Here is a 22529-nt window from a genome sequence, read left to right on the forward strand (position 1 = left end):
ATGGGCTCTCTGTGGCACTGTTTTTCACAAAGGGTATTGTGCCTCCAAAATATGGCATCCTACTGCCACCTGCCTGACCGCATCCTAAGATGCTCAGGGGTAATGAATGATTGCGGTGCTGTCCTTTTCTCAGACGGATTCAGTGGCACAGTACAAAATATCACCTCTATATGGTCACTAGTCCTGGGGCAAGAAAGCCACCAAACCTAGTCTCAGACAGGGGACCCACTCTCTGGGATCTGGTAAAGTTGAAGGGAAACTTAAGCCCTGGGGAAGGAGCCTTGGGGTCACTAGTAGACCCCACCCCACCTTGGGCACTCTGTGGTAATGGAATACTTAGAGGCTCTTGTTTTCACGGTTGGATTTATTGACATGGGACATTTCTTCCTAGAATCTTCTATGTGTCCCATGACTCTCAGGACCTGAAGATATTCAGCTATATTGCCAGGGATGGGACCAATAACTCCTTCCGGTGCAACGTGTTTAAGTCTAAGAAGAAGGTAAAGGATCACAAAATCCATTGCCAACATATTCTTTGTGCCTTGATCTTAACCTCTCTAACATGAATGAGGGGTCATACCACAAGAAATCCCCTGAACCAGAAGTGGGGAACTTGTGGCCTCAAGGCTACATGTGGTCTTCTAGGTCCCTGAGTGCAGCCTTTTGACTGAGTCCAAGTTTTACAGAACAAATCCTTTTATTAAGGATTTTATTAAGGATTTATTAAGGATTATTCTGTGAAGTTTGGATTCAGTCAAAGGACTGCACTTGAGGACCTAGAGGGTGACATGTATCCTCGAGGTTGTAGGTTTCCACAGAAAGTCTAGAATAAATGGTGTGGTGTACACCTTCCCCCAACATATCCAAAGTAGGATTTTTTTTTTCAGAGCCCATGGGTTCTAACTTATAGAACCACTGTTAAGGGGATCAAGCCATAGTGGGATTAAGGGCTGGGCATGGTGTGTATCAGTGTATCCTTTTGTCCATTTACATGTGGGCAGAGCCAGGCCATTCGAGCAGTGAGGACAGTGGGCCAGGCCTTTGAGGTTTGCCACAAGCTGAGTCTACAACACACTCTACCCAATACTGATGCAGCCAACCGTCAACCTACAGAGAAGAGGCCTCAAGCAGGTACCCCATCTTCACCTTTCTTTCAACCTCTTCCACCTAAACTGTACTTTATTTTGCCAAGATGTCCCCAGGATAGCCATCTGTCCAAGGCAGGGGAGGGTCCTAGATAATATGCTGTGATACAAAGAATACTAGTCTTGGAGTCAGATGATCTGAGTTGGACTCCTGGTTTTGGCCCTTACCAGCTGCTTCATCCTAAGCAAGTCATTTACTTCTCTCTGCCTCAGTTTCCTCCTAAGATGGGAATAATAATACTTGTACTGATTACCTCACAAGATTGTCATAAACCTTAGGGTGATACAGAACTTATAATTATTATTGTTTATTATTCTTGGAATTCATTCCCTAGATTAGAGTTGGGGTACCAGAAAGAACTCATGTGTGTTTAACTCATGCTTCAGGGGATTTGCTGGATGAACTACAATCAGTCCAGTTCCTTTGCTATACCTCACCAAGACATGGGTGGGTAAACTCAGAGGATGAACCAGGAGAGGCCCTGGAAGAAGTGGAGCCATTGCCTAGTTAGCCTATGGACAGCATCAAGACTATAGTAACTCCTGGGCAGAACCAGACCAGTTCTTCCTCATGCAAAACACTCCCTCCTCTCTTCCACTTTTCTCCAGCATATCAACTAGAGGGAAGGAAACGAAGAGAGGAGGATGGGGCCGATGGGGACTCTGATAGAGCCATTCTGAGGGAGCACACCAGCCAAGCCAAGCTGGAAAAGGAACAACTCAGAGAGGTAAAAGATCTGACATCAAGATGGGAAGCGAGACCAGACCCAGGCAGGGAATACAGGGGAAAGGGGAACTACTGATTTGATTGGGAAGACAGGCCCTCAGAGAGTCCCTTTGTCTGATGGTAAGACCTGCTGGAGGGTAGGGGACCCATAACCCCATGTCACATAAAGATCCATTGAAGGAATTAGGGAAGTTTAGGTCATAGAAAGATTGTTGTGTTTCTCCTTCATTCTCTAAGAGGACCATGACATCAAGATGGTGATATGACTTGCAGTTGACTTTGATTTGGTGAGGGAGGGCTGTGCAAGGCCACCAACCTCACTTTCTTCTCCTGAGTCATCTGGGTCCAGTGGCCTGATATCCCATAAACAAGAAGACTAAGGATGAATATTATAGCTGATATTTAAAAGGATTGTCATGTGACAGAGGGGTGAGATTTGTCCTGCTTAGCCTTAGAAAGCAGAATCAGGACCGATGGGAGGAATTTTCAGTGAAATGGACTTTGGTTCAATATGAAGAATAACTTCCTACCAGAGCTATCTGCCAGTAGAATGAGATGTCTGAATGACTAGTGAGTTAGTTGTCTGTCACTGAAGGTGTTCATGTACAGACTGGTCAGTCACCTATGAGAAGTACTATAGGAGGGATTTTGGTTTCAAACAGTTTGGAAGAGATGACATCTAAGGTCCTTTTAACTCTAAGAAGCTATATGTGTGTGTGTATATGTATATATATATGTACATATATATATACATATACACACACACATATATTCTCTAACCCAGAGTCAAACCAAAAAAAGTTTGGGTTTTGGGTTTTTGTTTTTTTTTAGGTTTATCTGTTGTTTTCAGTTATTCAGGCCAGTGTGCCCTTCCAAAAAACCGGGTAAATGAAAGTTGATATGTCTCAGTGTTACAAGCCCAGCTTTCAGACCAGACTATCCCTACCAGAATTAGATGTCCCTGAGAGTCCAGGGCTATTAGAAACCAGATGCGTTACAGCAAGTAATGAATGTGAGCCAGAGTCAGATTTTGGGTCTTATCTATACTAAAGCACATAGACTCGTAAAGATACCAGTGTGTATGTGACTGGGTATGTTCTCCATTCTGCTTCACTATTTCTGTCTTTTTCTACCAAATCCAGCCCTTCTTGAGATATGACTGAGCTAGGCCCCCACAATCTATTCATTATGCCTCCTTTTCCTTTCTCTATCCCAAGGTATGCCGCTGTGTCCAGGATGCCGGAGCTGGCCCTGCCCACCCTGCCAGTGCTCCTCCATGGTCACCCTCGAGAAGCCTAGAATCCTCCCCGAAGTCATCAGCCATGCCAGTAACACCCCTGTTGACTCCCCATTGTACTAGGCTCCTCCATCACCAGCTTCTCCAGCAGTGGCAGCAGGCTCAGGTAGCCACTGCCCAGGTAATATTCCTCCCCCTCTTCTCTTCCCCTAAGTAGAGCTCCCCATGGGCTGGGCTTTCCTGAGTAGCTTTCCGAGTGACTAAGGGGTCATGGACTTTTCCTCTCTCTATGGTCCTCAGCTTAATCCTCTGCCATCATTCTATATCTGTACTCCTGGAGACATTAATTTCCTGATAGTCTTCTGGTCTCACCGTAGACTCACCCCTTCTTCTCCTGGAGAAGCCGTGTTGGTATGTTGGAAGACACACTGAATGTGGAAATGAGGAGCACTGGATTTAAATCCTGGCTCTCTCATTTATTAGGTGCATGACCTTGGATAGGTCACTATTACCTCTCTGGGGCTCAGAAAAATGAGTATTGCATATATGCATAAAGGTATATACATAACCTTTACCATTTGTAAAAGGGATATACTACTATGTGTGACCTTCACAGGCCTGTTATGAGGCTCACATGAGATAGACTCAAATGCTTTGGAGGATGCTGAGTAGCATCATTCCTTATTTGAAAAAAAGTCACTTGAAACAGAACTTGTATTTTTCTTTTTGTAAAAACAATTATTATAAATTCAGCCATCAATGAAAGTAAATATATATATATATATATATATGATAGACATAAAAAGTTTAAAAATACAGTGTTACATAAAATCATTTTATTTAGACCAGACCCATGATTTCATTGGTGTAGGGGACTGCCACTGTGGATGCCATTTACCAAGGCAGATTGGCACTTGGTCTATCATGTATGGCCCTAGAAGTTGCCTAGAGCAGAGGTGTGAGCATGCTCCCTGCCTGGCCCCAGGTGGCCCACAGCACTTCCAGCATAGCAGAAACCAGATTAAAATGTAATTGGGAAATAAGTAACAAAATTAGCAAAAATACGATGAAATATAGATAATGTTATTATGTGGTTCTCCAAGTCAATACGTGACCCTCAGACATCCTTATGTATGTGGTCCCCCTTTGTATCTGAGTTGACACCACTAACCTGGAACCTCGACGGGGTAAGAGATTTGCTCCGGGTCACAGAGGCTGCTATGCTTGTCAGAGGTAGATCTTGACTTCAGAGTTAGCTGTCTGTCCACTATACCATGTTGCTTCTCATAAATAATCAACATTTCATAAAGTAAAACCAAATGAATGGCCAAAAAATGCACTTGCTCTGCATCTTTTTCATATCTTTATGAAATTGCATTATTTAGATTTTTCTTTTTTTAAAAATATGTCATTGTAGTCAATATGTTTATAGTTATGGTTCTACCAGTCTAATTGCAGATATAATTCACATTTACTAGCTTCAGGATCCCCAGATTCCCTGAGCCTTTGTTTCCATACTGATAAGTCAAAATAACAGAGTTGTGGTGAGATAATGCACGTAAAATGCTAGCAAACATGAACCCCCTATACAAATGTAAGTTATTTTGGTCATTACACCCTTTCTATTTATCATTTCATGGTGCTATAATATTGTATTATAGAAATATACCATATTTTAACCACTCTTAAGTCATTGAAATATAGGTGACTTCCAGCTTTTTGCTATTTACAAAATGAGCAGATTGATCTTGTTTTCCTTTTTTGTGTACTTTTAGGAAAATGTATTAGCAATGGCGTCACTGGGACAGAGGTTATCATGTCTTGTCTATTTTTTTGTATATTGCCTAGTTGTTCTCCAAAAGGCTTGCATCCATCTATAGGTACTCCAAACAAGCGTGTAATAGAGTGCCTATTTCCCAGCAGCCCTGATAATATTGGATATTTGTCTTTGCTAATTTAGTGGGAATTAAGTGATATCTTAAGCCTTCTTGATTTGTATTTCTCTGCTTATGACTGGATTGAAGGAAAGGGGTGGCATAATGGATAGAGTGCTGGACTTGAAATCAGGAAGATCTCTGATACTTACTGGTTTATGACTATGGATAAGCCACTCACCTTCTCTGAGCCTCAGTTTCCTCACTTGTAAAAATGAAGGGATTCAATTAGATGGATTTTAGAATGCCTTCTCACTTTACCCCCATCCTTACCTCCTTATTACCCAGTCCAGAACTTGCTTGTAGTTTAGGTCCCTATCTCCAAGTAATTCTCCCTCTTTCGCAATGAGTTCAGTGCTTGACTCACAGACTTCCTCTCCACCCTACCTTCATCCCTCAACTGTCCCTTCAAATATCCTAAATCCCCAATTCCCATGATTTATTTTTCCATTCCACCTCAACTTCTCACAGGGGTGATTCATGCTTTTCATCATGCCTTTGAAAGTATTCTGCTTTCATGTGTAAGAACTGGATTTTTTTTTTATCGAGCATAATATTTTATCTTTTTTCCTTTTTATGCCTCATTCTTCCTAAACCTTCTCTTTATCCCACCCTGACCTCCAGTCTCTCCATTCCCCTCTGTTATCCCTGCTCTGGCTACACTCTCCTCCCTTCCCAATTGGTGAGCCCATTCATTTCTATTCTGTGCTTTACTCTTGAATCCCTTGCTCCTTTGTCCCATCATCAATCAAGCCTCATCAAAACTAGTCCTGGATTACTCCCACCATATGCCTTCTTCTTTCTCCTACTCCCATACTGCTGAATGGAATTAGAAGAAATAACAAAACCTTGCTGATCAGATCAATCAGTCAGTAAGCATTTATTAAGTGCACATCATGGACAGCTGTGATTGTGAGGAAGTCTTCAACTCAAGCCAAAATCTTCCTATAACTTGAATCCATTGCTCCTAGTTTGTCCCTTTTGAGACAAGCAGAATAAGTATAATCCTGATTCAACATAACAGCCCTTCAGATATTTGAAAACAGCCATCATGGGTCTTCCCCCACCCATCTCTTCTATAGGCTAACCTTCCCCCTGGGGTTCCATCAATATACCTACATGTTCTGTAATTTGACATTTTTGTGCTCCTTGAATTGAATGTTTAACCTTTTTTCTTAAAATGCTATTACGCTGTAAATTATATGAGGGCAGAGACTGTATCTAATTAAAATGTCTTATATCTGCCACACCTAGCACAGAGCTCTCTACACAGTAGATACATAGGAAATATTTCTTTCATAGTCATGAAGAAACAGAATGCTAGCAAACTTCCTTTGAAAAATCCACTCCAAAGAGAACACTGTTTGTCCTTCTCAAAGAGAATGAATGACATCAGGAGGGTGGTGACTTGACTTGCAAGTGAACTGGATTTATGTGAGTCAGGGTTATACGAAGTCATCAGCCTCATTCTCTCCTCCAGGGTCATCCGAGTCCAGTGGCAAGACATAGGTTAGGACAACTGGAGATGACCCCAAATGCAGTGAGAGACCTTGGCCTTTTTATCCTAAGGTCCTTCCCAGGTCTTAGTTTGGTGATGTAAGGCTTTGTGTACCTGCTAAGTCTTAGTCCCTCTTTATCTCTATAGTCTCTAACTTAGTGATCTCATTCATGGATTCAGTTAGAAACTCTATGCAGATGACTCCCAGATTTCTGTATCTAGCATTAGTCTCTCCTGAATTAGTCCCATAGTGCCAATTGGACAATTCAAACTAGAGTTCCTGAAGGAAATGTAAGCTTAACATATCCAAAAAATAATTCATTATCTCTCCCTCCAAATCCACTCACAGAACCAGCACCCTTGGTCTAGGACATCTGTCCTAGACAATTAAAATGGCCTCCTACTTGGCATTCGGCCTCAAGTCTCTCTTCACTCCAATCCATCCTTCATTTAGATACCTAAAGCATATGTCTGACCACATCAACCCTGTTAAATAACCTTGTCTACCTTATCTGTCTTCTTACATTCCACTCCTCTCCTTGCAGACTACAATGGAGCCATACCAGCTCCATATTCATACTCTACCTTCTGCCTGTGGCTTTGCACTAGCTGTCTATTCATTCCTGGAGTGCTCTCCCTCTTTACCTCTGCTCCATAGAATCCCTGTAGGGAGGCCTTTCCTGGTTCTCCCAGCTGCCCCGCCTTCACCTCTAAGCTGACTCTCCCTCTACTCTGCGTTTATCTTTTATGTTGTCCCCTATTTGAATATGAGCTCCTTGAGATCAGGGACAATTTTTTAAAAATTTTTCTTTATTTCTTGCATTTAGCACAGTTCCTGGTATATAGTCAGTGTTTAATAAGTGCTTGTTGGTTAATTTGTTGACTAAGTATCTTCTAACATGTTATAAACATTTCGCCTCTCCTCCTTCAATAGTTGTCTGTTCATCTTCCTTGACCATCGCTCCATGGAGGAGCATATTGCTTTTAGAGAGACGCGTTCATTCTTTAGAGAACTGTCATTCAACCAGTATTTATAGATTCTGGAAACCAAACCTTTATCTGACATATTTACTGCAAATATTCTTTTCCCAATCTGTTCCCTTTTTGTTGTGCAAATAGAGTGGATTTTTCAAAGGAGGTTTGCTAGCATTTATTTTCTTATTCAACAAATATTTGTCATGTATCTACTGTGTAGAAAGTCCTGTGCTAGGTGTGGGGAAGACAAAATATTTTTTTTAAACATGGTCTCTTCCTTCTTGAACTTACTTGTAATAGTATTCTAGGAAAGAGGCTAATCTACCAGTTTGGGGAGTAGAAAAAAATGTGCATTGAAGACACCTCGCGGGGAAATTTAGAGAAGACCTTGGTCAGTAGGAAGACATGTGATAGTTGTTTTCAAAAATCTGAAGAGCTAATCTAAATGTCCTAAAAGAGAGGGATTTTACTTGGCTTGAGGGAAGGAAGGAATAAGCTTTTATATAGCACCTATTATGTACAAAGGCACTTTGCTAAGCACTTTACAAAGATCTCATTTATGGCGAACAGGAATTAAGTGACGTAGGCCCAAACAGATAGTAAGAGTAGGAGGTTAGATTTGAACTCATGTCTCCCTGCCTCCAGGACCAGCACTTTATCCACTGTGCCAACCTGTCTGAGAGGGAAGAACTAAGGGCAATAGGTTCATATTACAGAGAGGCAGTTTTTGGCTTGACGTGAAGACCGCCTTCCTGACAATAAGAGCTTCCCATAGATGGAATGGACAGCCCAAGAAGTAGTGAGCTCCATGTCACTGTAAGTCTTAAGTAGAAAGTGATGAGCAGTTGCTGAAATGTTGGGAAATGGATCCAGGGCTCAAGGCCATAGATTAGAATAACCTCTGTGTTTGGGAATCCTGATTCTGTCATTCTTTCACAAAGAGAATTAGGTGGTAAAGGTAGAGGTCAAGAATGGCCACAAATGAGGTCATGATGGTAATTCTCCAGGTACAGCTTCTCACAGACCAGCTGGCCGCAGAGACAGCTGCCAGAGTGGAGGCCCAGGCCAGGATCCACCAGTTGCTACTGACCAACCGAGACCTGCTTCAGCACATGGCGCTATTGGGTCGGCAGCTGAGGGAGTTAGAGGAAAGAGCTTGGGGCCGGCCTAATGGTAAGAAGGACTCAGGGCAGGACAGGGAGCTGGTGGTAAGGGGAGTTGGCTCTAGACAGAGAAAGAGGCTGGAGTTGGCTTGTTGGTTTGGGGTTGGGGGAGGCTGGGAATCTTGTGTGGCCCAGGTGAAGATGAAAAGAGGAGATGATGTTGGCCTAATGGGTTCCAGGATTGCAGGAGTATAGAATAGCTTGAGGGATATCCTGGGCTCCTAGTACAGTGGGGGTGGATGTTGGTGTCAAGATTTTGAACTGGTTACACTGAGATTTTCTTTTGTTTCTTTCATAGGATATAGGATGTTAGAGCTAGAAAGGACCTAAGAATTCACATTCTTATAGTATCTCACTGGGCTCCTCCTGCTCCAAATTCAAAGGGAGGAGGCCTTGCAGTTATCTCCAGGAGGGAAAGCTAGGGAAGGCTCTGACTTATCCTCATCCATGACTCAAAGAACCAGGAACAGAGAATGTTAGAACTACAAGGGACCTTAGAACAGAAAGAACCTGCCCTTATTGATGAGATAGAATGTTAGTACCCAAAATGGAGAATGTCAGAATGAGAAGGGACCTTAGAACAAAGAGCTCTGGAGCTTGGATAGGAGGTACAGGAGTTGGCTGCTGCCAATCTCTGAGATCCCTGGGAATCTTTAGAATCTTATCAAAGAGTTTATGGTTCTCTCTTTCTTTTCTTTTACCCAAACAGGTGGCCAGTCTCTGCAGAGCTTCAGCCTTAGCCTGGACCGGGCCTCCACCCGGGGTCCCAGGGCCCAAAGAAGCCAAGACACTGTGGGAAAGGTTAGCCTGACTTTGAGAAGTAGACATCTGCCTGGGCTCAGCCAAAGAGAGGAAGACTCCAAGGAGACTGAACAGGGAGAGAGTTCCTCCAGTATCACAGCCAATAAGGATAGGTCAGTGACCCCACCACCTCCCTGCCTGCTCTCCTGAAGGTAGACAAAGGCCCTCTTCCTCATGATCTTAGAGAGACATAAATACCTACTGGAGGTCCTTATACCTTCTCTAGATACTGAGGGCAGTATGTTGTAATGCAAAGAGTGATAAACTAGGAGTCAAGAGACCTAACCTCTTGTTCTGGTTTTGTCCCTAACTCAACCCATTCCCTATATGATTTGGGACAAATGACTCCCCTCTCCAAGCCTTAATTTTTCCTTCTGTAAAAAAGGGGAAATCAAACCTAGACTCCCCCTTTCACAGATTTGCTTTGAGGATCTAATGAAAAGACTTTTTGAGGTACTTCAAAACACTAAATAATATAAAGGTTTATTATGAATAATAGGATCTTAGAATTTAGAACTGGAAAGGACCTTTGAGCAGGTCTAGCCCAGCCCCTGCCACACAGAGATAGTAAGTTTGCAGAGCTGGGATTCAGACCAAAGTCCTCCAGAGGAAGAGCTTGTGCTCTTTTTACAACACTCCTGTACTTCCCCATGATGGCCCTGGACTGAGAGCCCTCCCTCAGCCCTTAGAAATGAAATCAGAGCCCTGAAGAGAGAGCACCTCTTGGTCCTGCTGGGTCCGAGGCAAAATGAATTGGAAGCAATGGGGAGGAAATCCTCCTGTGAATTCTTGCAACGAATCCCCTACATCCCAGACATATTACCAGCTCACAGGAAGGCCGAGGCAACCAGGAGAGCTTTAGATCATCCCTCTGTTCCCAGGCAGGTCCCCAAGTGATTTAAGAAGCCCTTTCCTCACAACAGCCTTGATATGATTATCCCTATTATTTTTAGATGAGGAGACAGGTTCAGAAAGTTAGAAAGTGTAAAGAATGCAGGAATAATCCTGACTCCAGGTCCTATGTTTTTTCCACTCTCCCCTCTTCCTCCCTTCCCCAATCTTCTATACTGTTCTCCAGCCTTCTGACATCACCATCCATTCCCAAGCTTCACCCTCCACCCCCCACTCTCAAGAAAAGGTTGACCAAGACTTCCCTCAGCCTGGATTCGGAGCCTGACCCAGGACAACCATCCTCCTCTGGAACTCCAGAGTCAGTGAGCAGTGACATCTTAGAGGAAACCAAAGCTGGGGTCACTCAGCTGCACCTCTCACCCACAACCTTCCCATCTGGGGCCAATGACACAATCCTGCACATCAGTTTCTCTGATGAGGATGAGGAAGATTCAGCCATTGAGGCTCATGTTCCTGCGTAAACCCACCCCCTGGGTCTCTACTTCCTTCCTTTCTTTCCCTTCCTTTGGATCCTACAGGGGAAAGCCCTCCAGGTTCACCTGGAACTACCCACAGTATACTTAAACTTGAGCATAGAGCAGAAATAGCCTATTATAGTGTTAAGAGCATTGGACTTGGAGTCAGATAGCCTGGGTTCAAATCCTCATTCTGCTCCTTAACCCTCTGTGTGACACGAGACAAGTCACTAAACTTCTCTGGGTCTCAATAACATTATCTGTGATTTGATGAGGCTAGACCAGATTATCTCCAAGATCCCCCCCAGCTCTTGATCCTATGATCATTCCTTCTGAAGCATCATGGTGTAATGGCAAGAACATGGTCTTGCATTCAGAAGATATAGATTTAAATCCCACCTCTGACACTTAACTGTGTGAACCTGGGCAAGTCATTTCACCTCTCTGAGCCTCAGTTTCCTCCTCTTTAAAATGGGGAAAGAAATCCTTGCCTACTTACCTCACAGGCTTACTCTGAAGAAAGTACTTTGTAAATCCCAAAGTGCTCTAGAAACGGGAGCTGTTTTTGTTGGGGATTGTGTCACTCCTGAGTTGCTTTACATGTTTGTTTGTTTGTTTTAATGGGTTAACCATAGCCTTAACCAGATGAGCATTTAGAAATAAGATATATCAGCTTCCTGTACCCCGCCTTGCTAAGATTTCTTCTTCTTTTGGGACATTTCCCCTTTTAGACATCAGTGTCCTCATCTATAAAATGAGAATATTGAGCTAGGTAATCTCTAAAGTCCATTCCAGCTCTAAATCCTATAATCTTATGGTCTTTGCTGCCACTTTCTTCTCAGCTGGAATGGTTTTCCCCCTTTCTCCGTTTTCCTCTGAAGCCCTTCCCATCCTTCAAAGCTCTACTCAGCTACTTCTTCCTCCATGGAGCCCTCCTTGAACACCTCCACTCCTTTTCTCTTCCCAGATGAAAGAGTTCTCTCCTTATATTTCTATGGTACTTTGAGGGAAGCTCTGTTCTACTCCTATTATATTTTAAGTAGTGTTATATTTATGTGTGTCCATGGCATTCCCTTCCCCCTGCTCTACAATTGTGGGCTCTAGAAGGTCAAGGACTGTCCTTATTTTCTATCTGTTTTTCACATTGAGACAGGCAGTAAGTCATGTGGGAAGGGACCTTATAGGTCATCAAATCTAACCCCTTCATTTTACAGGTGAGAAAACTGAAACCCAGAAAGGATAAGTGACTTGCCTGGTATCACACAACTAATAAGTATCGAAGGCAGAGTTTGAATCCAGGTCTTCCATATTCCAAGTCCAACACTATCCACCATACCACACTGCCTCATGTTGCATAGTAAATGTCCAAGGTGGATAGAAATATAAAGTTCCATCCTGGATGTGTCACACCCCACTTCCCATTTTGTTTCCCTTGGCTGTTTTTCTGTTTCCTCCATCATGATCAAATGAGAACCTGTCAAGCACTTTGCTAACCTTAAAGTGCTATATAAGTGTGAGCCCTTATTGTCTGAGAACCTTAAAAAGGTCCTTCCTTATTCCCAGGGGTCCAATAAACCTCTGTCCCCTGTAGAACTGGAAAACCCCATTAGAAGCATCATTCCCTGTTGTCCTCTGTGGGAAAGAATTGATAAAGACCTTCTGGAGACCTGGGAAGAGTAGAGAGTGAGCAGAAAAGCCCTGAACACCTGAAATTGGGCTTTGGGGTGGAGAAGAGGGAGAACACTGTAGACAAATGTCAGTGATGTCACATTTTGACCACAAGCCAAGGATACAATCTATGCATGATATAGAATTCTCATGTCTATAACCACCTCCAGTTTTTAAAGCACTTTTCTTATAACTTGTGAGGAAAGGAGTGCCAGTGTCATTGTTGGTATTTTTCAGATGAGGAAACTGAGGCCAGATAAAGGGAGGTAAGTTGCTTAAACTTACACAGCTAAAAAGTTCCAGAGCTGGGTCTCAATCCAGTTCATCTAACTCTCTAATTCTTTCAACTACCTGCTACTGCCCCTTAATCCTGGGGCCTCCCCACCCTAACTCCTAGGCAAGACTCCTCCAGCTTGGGCACTCTGGCTGTGGGTTACAGCTTCCTTGATTCCTATAGCTTATCCTCCCTCTGGGATGGTAAATTCTCAAGTAGAGATGGTCAGGATCCAAATAAGTCAAGGCCCAGCAATGACTCTGGGGAATCTATATCCCTTTACTTACCCTGTGGAGTCTGTCCCAGTGTCCCACATACTAACCCTAAGAATGTGAGAGATTCCTTCTTTACCTCATCCCCAGGTCAGCATCCTGTAATTCCTCTGAAAGAGATGTCAACAGCAAAAATGGGGAATAAGCGTGGCAGAGTTAAATTGCATGAACTTTTTTACAAGGAAAGGTTACTAAAAGATGGTGTCAGAGGAATGGATTTGGAAGTGGGGAGAAGCAAATGTTCTGACTGTGCCTCCTAGCTCAGTGAGTGGAACTTGGGTAAAGGAGCAAGCCTCCTGTGGAAAGGGTGGCAAAGCGTGTATAAGAAAAATCCAGGTTTCTGCTGATGCAAGGAGATGATGGATGGAAGGATCAGAAGAAGATGTGGAGGTCAAAGGGAAATTTATATTTCCAAAGTGATTTTAAGGGATCCAGTTGAAAGGGATGAGAGAGTGATCAACAAAGCAGGAAGATTACATCCATACTTACTACTTATCTAAGAATAGAAAAGAGATAGGAGGAGAGCAAATGTATGTTCATTATGTTTTCCTCTGTAGAACTTCAAGGAATTTTAATTTCTTAATTCCTTTGCCTATTATACAGGCAAGGAGTTGAATCCTAGGATTCCAGGGGTGGCGCTGTCACTCTAGATAAGTCACTTGACTCTTCCAAGCCTCACATTTGTATAATTAACAGTTGCTCACATCTGTATCTTGTGTTGTAGTGGAAAGAGCATAAGTCTTGAAGTCAGAAGATATGGGGTCAAATTCTGGCAGTCACTAGCTCTGTGACCCTGGCAAGCCCTGAGTTTTGTAATTTGGGGCTAATAATCCTCTTGTTTACCTCTTGTTTTTTCTTTGCATCTCCACTGCCCAGCACAGAGCCTAGTACTTAGTAAGCACTTACTAAATGCTTATGGATTGATTGAAAGTATCCATAACTCTTAATATAGGAGAGCAGGACTTCTTAATCAGGGATCTGTGAATTTTTAAAAAATATTTTGATAACTGTAGTTCAGCATAAGTGACTTCTTTAGTAATCCTATGTATTTTCTTTTATTCATTTAAAAATTTTCTTCTGAGAAGGGATCCATAGGTTTCAGCAGACTGCTGAAGGGATGCAAAAAATGTGAAGAGCCACTGCCACAAGAGGAAGGAATTTTCATATGGCCCTTTATTCTCACAAAGTGCCCTTATACACAGTATCTCATCCATTCCTAATAACAGCCCAGGGAGAGAAACAGGACAGGAACTGTTATGCCCATTTTGTGGATATGGAGATGAGGCCAGAGAAAGGATGTGCCTTGCTCAAGGTCACACAACAAATCAGTGGTAGACCCCAGATCTTTTGAGCTTCACTTCAGGTTATGCTGCTGTGTGATTCAGAAGCTTGGAGGTGAAAAGACTGATGTGAACCAGTCAACAAGGACTAGTGATTTAGTGTGTGCTAAGAGCTGGTTGGTCAAACACAGTAAGCCCAAATGGCCTGATCTCATACTACCACCTTGTGGCCACCTGCAGGATCGCCATAATAATATTGTTCATTTCCTAATCTAGAGCTCTTGGAGAGTGGCTCCTGCAGGGGAGGAGAAGACTTGTATCCTGTATCATTGCCTCTGACTCATTCTTGGCCTCCATCCCACCATCCTATATTTCAGGAGATGAGGGGGCCTTGGGAAACTGTTTGATCTTGACTTTCCAGAAGATCAAAGATAGGAAGAACCACTGTGTGGGAGTGGGAAAGGGGTAAAGGGAGAAGAGGTCAATAGTCTTAGACTATAGCTTTTTGAGGAACTCAGGGTGCTGAACAAAGGTCGCTGAATTTAGAGTCAAAAAATCTGGGTCCAAATCCTATCTTTGCTACTCACTGTGTGACCTTAAACATAGTAGCTATGTTTGGCCTCAATTTCTCCATCTATAAAATGAGGGTTTGTGTTGGATGATCTCTAAGGTCTATTCTAGCTCTCAAGCCAATTATTCTATGAATTATGACTCTGTCCCTTAGTATCTCCTTAGTATCCTTAGAAACCTTGGACAAGTCTCTTTTCTCTGGATCTTAGTTCATTCTCTGTAAAATAGGATAGCAATATTCACTCTTCCTACCAGGGCTGTTGCAAGGATGAAGTGAGATGATTAAAGTAATGTACTTTTCAAACTGTGATGTGCTAGAGAATTACCACCTATTATATATTCTCCCCCCACCCCCAAGAATCATAAATTTAGAGTTGAAAGCTTTAAGGGACCTTAAAGTTCATTAAGTCTAAGCCCCTCATTTTGCAAATGAAGGAACTGAGGCTCAAATATAGAAAACACCTTGCCCATGGTTATGGTAAATGGTGGATTTGAGATTCAAGGCTAGGTCCTCTGGCTCTGAATCCAAAACACCTTCTGCTATACCAAGCCAAATTCTCGATTCAATTCTTTATTAGCTGGTGCCACAGAGTTGGTACCAGCTTCCTCTTATCCTGAGTTTTACATCTTTATTATTTCATTTCAATCAATTAGCGTTTGTTAAGCAACCACAGTGTATAGAGAGCTGTGCCAAGCTCAAGGAAGATGAAGGGTTTAAATAAAATAAGGCACCGACCCTGGAATGTAGTCTCGTAGGAAGGATAACACATAAATACAGATATTCTCTAATACCCACTATTACAGTTAACTGCAGTAGAGAGACATAAAACAAAGTACTATGAGTATACAAGTTAATGTAATTAAAATAACACCAAATAAGCCATTTTAATTGTCTCTAGAAGACTCATACCAATACTCAAGGGTGGCCAGGCTCCTATAGCCTGTGTCTCCATTAGTAGGTGAGTATAATTAGTTCGTCCCTTGGAAGATAATGGTAATAAGCATGTGTTAAGTACCTGTTATTTATAAGGTACTATTAAGCCCTGAAGATAACAAAGGCAAAAATCAAACTGCCCCTGCTCTCAAGAGACTTACATTCTATTGAGGAAGATGGACCATGAAAACAGAAAAGTTTGAGGAGAGAAAGTACTATGATTAGGGAGATCTAGAATTTCTGGAAGGAAGTGGTACCTAAGCTGAACCTTGCAGGGAACCCAGGAGTCTATGAAGCAGAGATGAGGTGGGATAGTCAACACAAAGGCCCAGAGATTGAAATGATGAGTTGGGAACAGCAAGTAGAGGCCAGTTGAGGTGGAGGAACTAGTGCATAAAAAGGGAGGAATGTGAAATGTGTCCATAAAGTTGTCTAGGGTCAGAATAGGGAATGCTTTAAGTTGGAAGCTGAAAAGATGGCATTTTATTCTCCAGACAGTGGGGAACTATTGGAGGTTTTTCAGTAGGGGAATGACATGGACAGACTTGTGTTTTAGGAAGATAATTTTGGTACCTCCTGAGGAGGAGCCAGACAGAGGAGAGACTGTGGAAGAAGAGAGACCAGTTATGCTATTGTTAAGAGTTAAGGCAAGCAAGAGGGATGAGGGCCTGAACTAGGTGGGGACTGTGAAGGGGGAGGGAAGGGGATAGGGAACAGGGTGTCAGGGAGGTAGAAGGGAGAGCCTGCCTGGAGAGAGGATAAGTGAGAGAGATTAAGTGTTACTATCCCTTGCAGATAATGGGACCTGAAGCTCCAAGAATTTCAATGACTTTTCAGTGGTCTCGCAGCTAGAGAACTTTAGAGCTCTGAGGCCAGTCTTGCTGCTGGTCCACTCTCCCATACTGCCCTAGTCTGAATGGGTGGGAGGGGAGGGGGAAGGAGGAGATGATGAAGATCAAGCCTTGACAGGTGGAGCAGGGCTGGAGTTGTGGAATGGAGAGACTCCAGTGCAAGAGTGGGCAAATATGGGTTCGACTCACAAAATAAGAATCATTACTTTATTGTAGCTTAAAGAGTCTTTTTGGGAACTTGAGGCTACTGTTTGCTGACCACTGTAGCTGGTGATCTCTCATGACCAGCCCAGCTCTTCTGTCTTCTAAGACTCAGCTCATTGAGAACAGCCTCTGGGAAACCATTCCCTGGGCCTCCAGTGACTTAAAACTGTAGAACCATAGCAGGCCAGGGCTGGAACTAACCTGAGAACACAGAAGGTCAGAGCTGGAAGGAGCCTTCAGAAACTAGTCCAAGCCCCTCATTTTATAGATATGGCCACTGAAGCCCAAGGAGGTACAAGTGACTCCTTCAAGGTCATGTGTCTAATAAGTGCTGGAGATGGTATTTAAACCAAGTCTTTTGACTCCCAAAGTGTATGCCCTTTCCAGAGGCTTGACCAGTGTCATACAGTAACTAGCAGAGCCGCAATTAGAACCCAGGTGTGACTCGAAATCGAGTATCCTCTCCACTATACCACATTACAGCATATAATAAATAGGCTGTATGACAGTGGGCGAGTCATTTCCTTTGTCTCAGCCTACCTTCCCTCTTCTGATAAATGAGGTATAAGGGTTCCCTTCCAATATTGTTTGTTCAGTCTGTCTCCATTGCCCAACTCTCCAAAAGGGGTTGAGGGGCCAAACTCAGAGCCCTTGAGAGGAAGTCCTAAGGAGGACTCCAACCTGGGGACGGAGGAGAGGGTCTTCAGGGAATCCAGGATCTGGAAGGAAGCTGTCTGCAACACTAGGAGCGAACACCAGGGGGCACTGCTATGCAATTCACTGCTACTCCTAAAAGCAAGAAATTTAGACTCTGGGTTTGTGTCCAGGATTACTGCCCTCCTTTCTTTGAGGAAAGAAGGGGCAAAGAAGCTGATTCCTCACTTGAGAATTTCTGCCTATCTTGCCTGTGTCAAGGAACTCCCCAGGCCAGGATTATTTTCCCAAACCTTTTCAATCTTATCCCAGGTTTCCTGCTCCAAAACAGTCTCATGGAGTTATGGAATATTAGGGTGTAAGGGACATTAGAATATAGAACAAATACTGTCAGGTTTTGGGAAAAAAACTGTGAAGATCAATTAATCCACCCTCCTTCAATTTTACAGATTGGGAAACAGGCTGAGAGAGGGGAAGTCACCTACCCAAATTCACACAAGGCATTAGAGGCAGAACTAGGAAAAGAATCCGGGTTTTCTGATTCATTGGAGAGGTTTTACATGTTACATAGGAGAGAGGAGAGGGGAATAAAGGCCTCCCCACCAAGGGGTTTTCCTTTAGTCTGGCCTAAGGTTAAGGCCAGAAAGAAGAATATGCAGAATTATATAATTTTTTTAGAGCTAGAAGGACCGTATATATGTTTATGCTTATATGTATAAGAATATATGTAACAATGTAAAATTGTCAAGAGCAGGGAATTTTTTATTTTTTATTCCTAGCGCCTACTGTAATACCTTGCAAACAGTAGGTGCTTAATAAATGCTTGTCAATTGAATTGTGTAGGGAGTGGATGCACATGTATATAAATGTGAAAAAGGGAAATGTGAGTGTGTGTGTATGTTCATGTGTGAATTCATACATCTGTGTATTATTGGATATGCGTGCCCATATTTGTAAGAGAAATGTGTAAGAGTGTGTGTGTGTGTGTTAGGTATATGTATAAAGCTATGTCATCATAGAAGGGTGTGTATGGAGCATGCATCTGTATGTGTATAAGGGATAGTATCTTTTTCTATGCTTCTTATATTTAAGAGTATATGTATACATGGTTGTATTTGTGGCCGTGTGAGTGGATTCTCTAAGTCTCCACTCAAAATGGAGTCTCCTTCCCATGTCTCCGCAGCTTTCTCTCTCTTCCTCCAAGACCCCATTCCCTCTTCGTTTCCCCCAAGGTCTCTTTTTCTCCCCACATTTAATGACTCTCCACTCTCTTCAGAATAGCTGCTTCCCCCACCCCACAGCATCGGCACAACTACTTGTTCTAGCCCACAGAAGAAGCCTTTCTTTCCTACTACATGTGTATGGGATTCCTCTGGGTGAAGAGAAGCCAGAAAGAGACTGAGAAAGGGGGCAGTAGAGTGAGCTAAAGGCCTAGAACTCAGGGGGATAGGGTTGGGGTCCAATTCTGCCATTCATTTTCACCCCCTCTAAATCTCTGTTTCTTTATCATCTGTAAAATAGGAATAACAGTTATCAGGCTTAGCCTTTTATTATGAGGGTAAAATAATAATAGGTGTGAAAAGGTTTGCAACTAAAAAGAGGTAAATGTCAACTACTATGAGCCCGTTATTCAGTGATTCACCATTGCCTATGGAATAAGGTCTTGGATGTCTGGTCAAGAGCCCTGCATTCCAGCCCTAGCCCCACCACTTCTTAGTCCAGTCCACTTGCCATCCATCATCACAGTGGTTTTCCTAAAGCTCTAGTCTATCCATGCCTTTTCCCAATTCAATAAACTCCAATGTGTCTAGTCTCAAAGATCAAATATAAAGTCACCTGTTTGATATTTAAAGCCACTTCCTACCTCACCAGCCTTCTTACCCCTTCCTCCCTTCCATGCATTCTACAGTCAAGCCATGCTGGCCTCTTTGATGCTCCTCCCACTTGGTGCTCCATTTCCCACCCTGATGCTTTTGCATTGGCTGCCCCCCCCCATTCCCAGAATGCTGTCCCCTTCAATTCTTGGGAATCCCTGGGTTCTTTCAAGACTTTGCTCAGGTGCAACTGTCTTCAGGAGATTTTTCCTGGTACCTGCAGCTGCTGGTGCCTTCTTTTCTAAGGTTACTTTGTGTATGTCTTGTATATCCAAATGTATGTACAGGTTATCAATGCCAGAGGTGTCAAATATGTGGCCCACAGGTCACATGTGACCCACAACACTCCCAAGTACTACAGAAACAAATTAAAATGTAATTGGGAAATATTTAACAGAATAAATAAAAATATAGTAGAACGTAGATACTGTTCACATGTGATTTTTCTAAGTTAACATGCAGTCTACGGTGCTCTTTACATAAGGTTTAGTGGCTCCCATTTCTGTTTGAGTTTGATGCCGCTGTTCTGTGCTATTAGAATGTAAGCTCTAGGCCAAGAACAGTTTCATTTAGGTCTTTCTATCCAGAGCTTAGCACAGTGCCTGGAGCAGAGTAAGGGCTTAAGAAATTACTTGTTTGATTGATCCTAGGTGAGTCACCACCCCCCTCTGGGGCTCAGTTTGCTCATGTGTAAACTGGGGAGATTAGACCAGATGATCCTTCCTTTCCTTCTCAATTAACATTCTATTTTCTAAAGTCCTTTTCTTCTCTGACATTCTATGTCCTAAGGTCCCTTCAAGCTCCCACGTTCTGTGTTCTAAGACCCTTCCTAGCTAACATTCCCTTTGTTGAACTAAATTCTAACATGTTGATATTCAAAGGTCCCTCTGTTGAATTGAATTCGAGCATCTTATGTTCTAAGGGTCCTTCCAGCTCTGAGCCTCTGGGATGCTAAGTCCAAACTCCTCCTGGTATTCCAGACCCTCCACCATCTAGTGCCAACCTACCCTCAAAGCTACGAGGAAAAACTGGCCAGTTCCAGGCCCCTTGGCCATCCTAGCTCCCATCGCCCCTCACCCACAGGGCCTGGGCCCTGGTGCCAGTGTTGAATCAGGGGCCTGGAGAAGCCTGGCAGTGGGGGGTTGGGGAGGGAGGGAGAAGCAGTTAGCATTTTTACATGTTTGTCATGCTGACTGTTCAGGAGAAGGGGAAAAAAAACAACTTTTCTTTTCTTCCCCTTGGATGTCTGGTAATCAGGCTGGACGCAGGTGGTAAAGATCTCTATCCGTCAAACAATGCAGTGCAGTTTGTAACCTGTGACTAAATTTGGTGTTCGTTTTAATTTAGAGTCTGCGTTGGGCTTGCCTGTTCATCTCTATGCAAAGGAGATGAAATGAATATGCAACTTTGGGCCTGTAATTGTGCCGCTTCAATGCAGCACTATAATTTTCCAAACAGGATCTTGCAATCAGGCCTCTATTCATTAGTGTATAAACAATTTTGTTTCTCGGCTCTTCAACTTGCCAATCATTTTCCCGAGAGGGAACATCTTTGACCAAAAAAAAAAAAAAATCTACCACAAAGTTTCTTTTGTGCGGGTGGTGGTGGAAAGTTGGTGGGGGAACTTCTGCGGACTTTGGGCCCTAGTGGGTGGTGGGGGATCCCAAAGCCCGAAGGGGCTCGGGGCCCTCCATCTCAGGGGCCAGGGCTCAGGACTTTCCTTGCCCCCAGCCGATTTGGGCCCACCACAGGCTGGGTTTCCCTGGAGGGAAGATTATGGAGCCCTCTTTACTGGGGAGTTTTGGGGGGATTGGGTTAAACCTCTGGACTCCCCTGGGGGAAAAAGGTGGTACCATACCAGGAGGACCTCAGCTAGTCACTAAGGGAAGAAAAATCACTTCCCAAGCTGGGAGGTTAGAATCATGGATGGGCAAATTAGGCTACTAGGTAGGAAGGGCTTTGTCACATGCAGAGCTAAATGAGGAGCTCCTTTTATTGTAAGTTTTGGGGTCACCTTATCCATCCCCAGGGACTCGACCTGGCACCCCAACCCACTGTGACATAGATATATTCTCCACGTCATTTTTCCTCAGTTACAAAGATGGGTGTGTGTCTTGTGTCTGCCTGTGCAGATTTTTGTGTATCTCTGTGCCTAAATGTATGTGACTATGCCATGTACAAGGAGAGACATGCTAAAAGGAGCCTTAAAATAGCTCTCCGTGTGTGTGAGCGCACGTGTGTGTATACATTCATTTATTCAGAAAACACTTTTACATACCTATTCTGTTCTAGGTTTTATGCTCAGCATTAAAGGGGAAGGAGACAAGATGGAAAGATAAAATAGATTCCATCCCTGTGGCTATATCTGTATGCTTGTTGGTGTGCCTGAGTGTGTGATGCTGTGCAGGTATGTGAGGATGCATTGTTGTCCGTGGTCATCCATGTTTGCATCCATGTATAAATACTCTCTGCATGGAGATGTTTTGGGAACTGTATTCATTAGATTCAAAAGACATTCATTAGTTGGTTTGTTTTTTTTTTTTACTACTCAGCGCCCTGTACTTAGCATTAAGCATACTCAATGAAAAATAACATAGCTCCTGCCCCCGAGGAACTTACTGTCTAGTCCTAATAATAACAGTTCACACCTCATGGTTTACAAAGCAATTTCCTCACAACATTTCTGGGAGACGTGAATGTTATCTCCATTTCACAGACAAGGAAACTGAGGTGGGGGAAAGGGGGTAAATGACTTGTCCAGAGTGGAAAAAATGCTGAATTGTGAATCAGGGAATGAGAATTTGAATTCCAGCTTTTCCCTCTTCCTACCTGGATGAAATGACAAAATCTTAGAGCTGAAAGGGACTTAGGTCAGAGGCCTCGTAGTCCCTGTTATACTTAAACAAGGATCCCCTTGGAAGCATGTGCAACAAATGGTCAACCAGTATCTGCTTGAAGACCTCCAGAGATAGCAACAAGCTACTTCCTAAGGTCCCCATTTCCACTTGGGGGTAGTTCTAATGATTAGCAGGTTCTTTCTGACACCAAGTCTAAATTTGCCTGTATGCAACTTATACTGATAGAACTGGGTAGTTCTGGGG

General features: G+C 43.2%; 1 protein-coding gene across 1 annotated transcript in view; it reads left to right on the forward strand.

The window, feature by feature from the left end:
* Window positions 1-19851, forward strand: part of LOC140519100 (carboxyl-terminal PDZ ligand of neuronal nitric oxide synthase protein-like) — a 35093-nt gene extending 15242 nt beyond the window's left edge. The window contains exons 5-11 of the mRNA XM_072631808.1: window positions 392-500; window positions 1002-1131; window positions 1755-1873; window positions 3090-3290; window positions 8524-8689; window positions 9389-9593; window positions 10559-19851. Coding sequence (XP_072487909.1) covers window positions 392-500; window positions 1002-1131; window positions 1755-1873; window positions 3090-3290; window positions 8524-8689; window positions 9389-9593; window positions 10559-10853 — 1225 coding nt within the window. The 3' untranslated portion in view covers window positions 10854-19851. The remainder of the gene's footprint in view (window positions 1-391; window positions 501-1001; window positions 1132-1754; window positions 1874-3089; window positions 3291-8523; window positions 8690-9388; window positions 9594-10558) is intronic.
* The last annotated feature ends 2678 nt before the right edge of the window (window positions 19852-22529 follow it).

The sequence above is a fragment of the Notamacropus eugenii genome, chromosome 1 (assembly GCF_028372415.1).
Source record: "Notamacropus eugenii isolate mMacEug1 chromosome 1, mMacEug1.pri_v2, whole genome shotgun sequence".
Taxonomy (NCBI): domain Eukaryota; kingdom Metazoa; phylum Chordata; class Mammalia; order Diprotodontia; family Macropodidae; genus Notamacropus; species Notamacropus eugenii.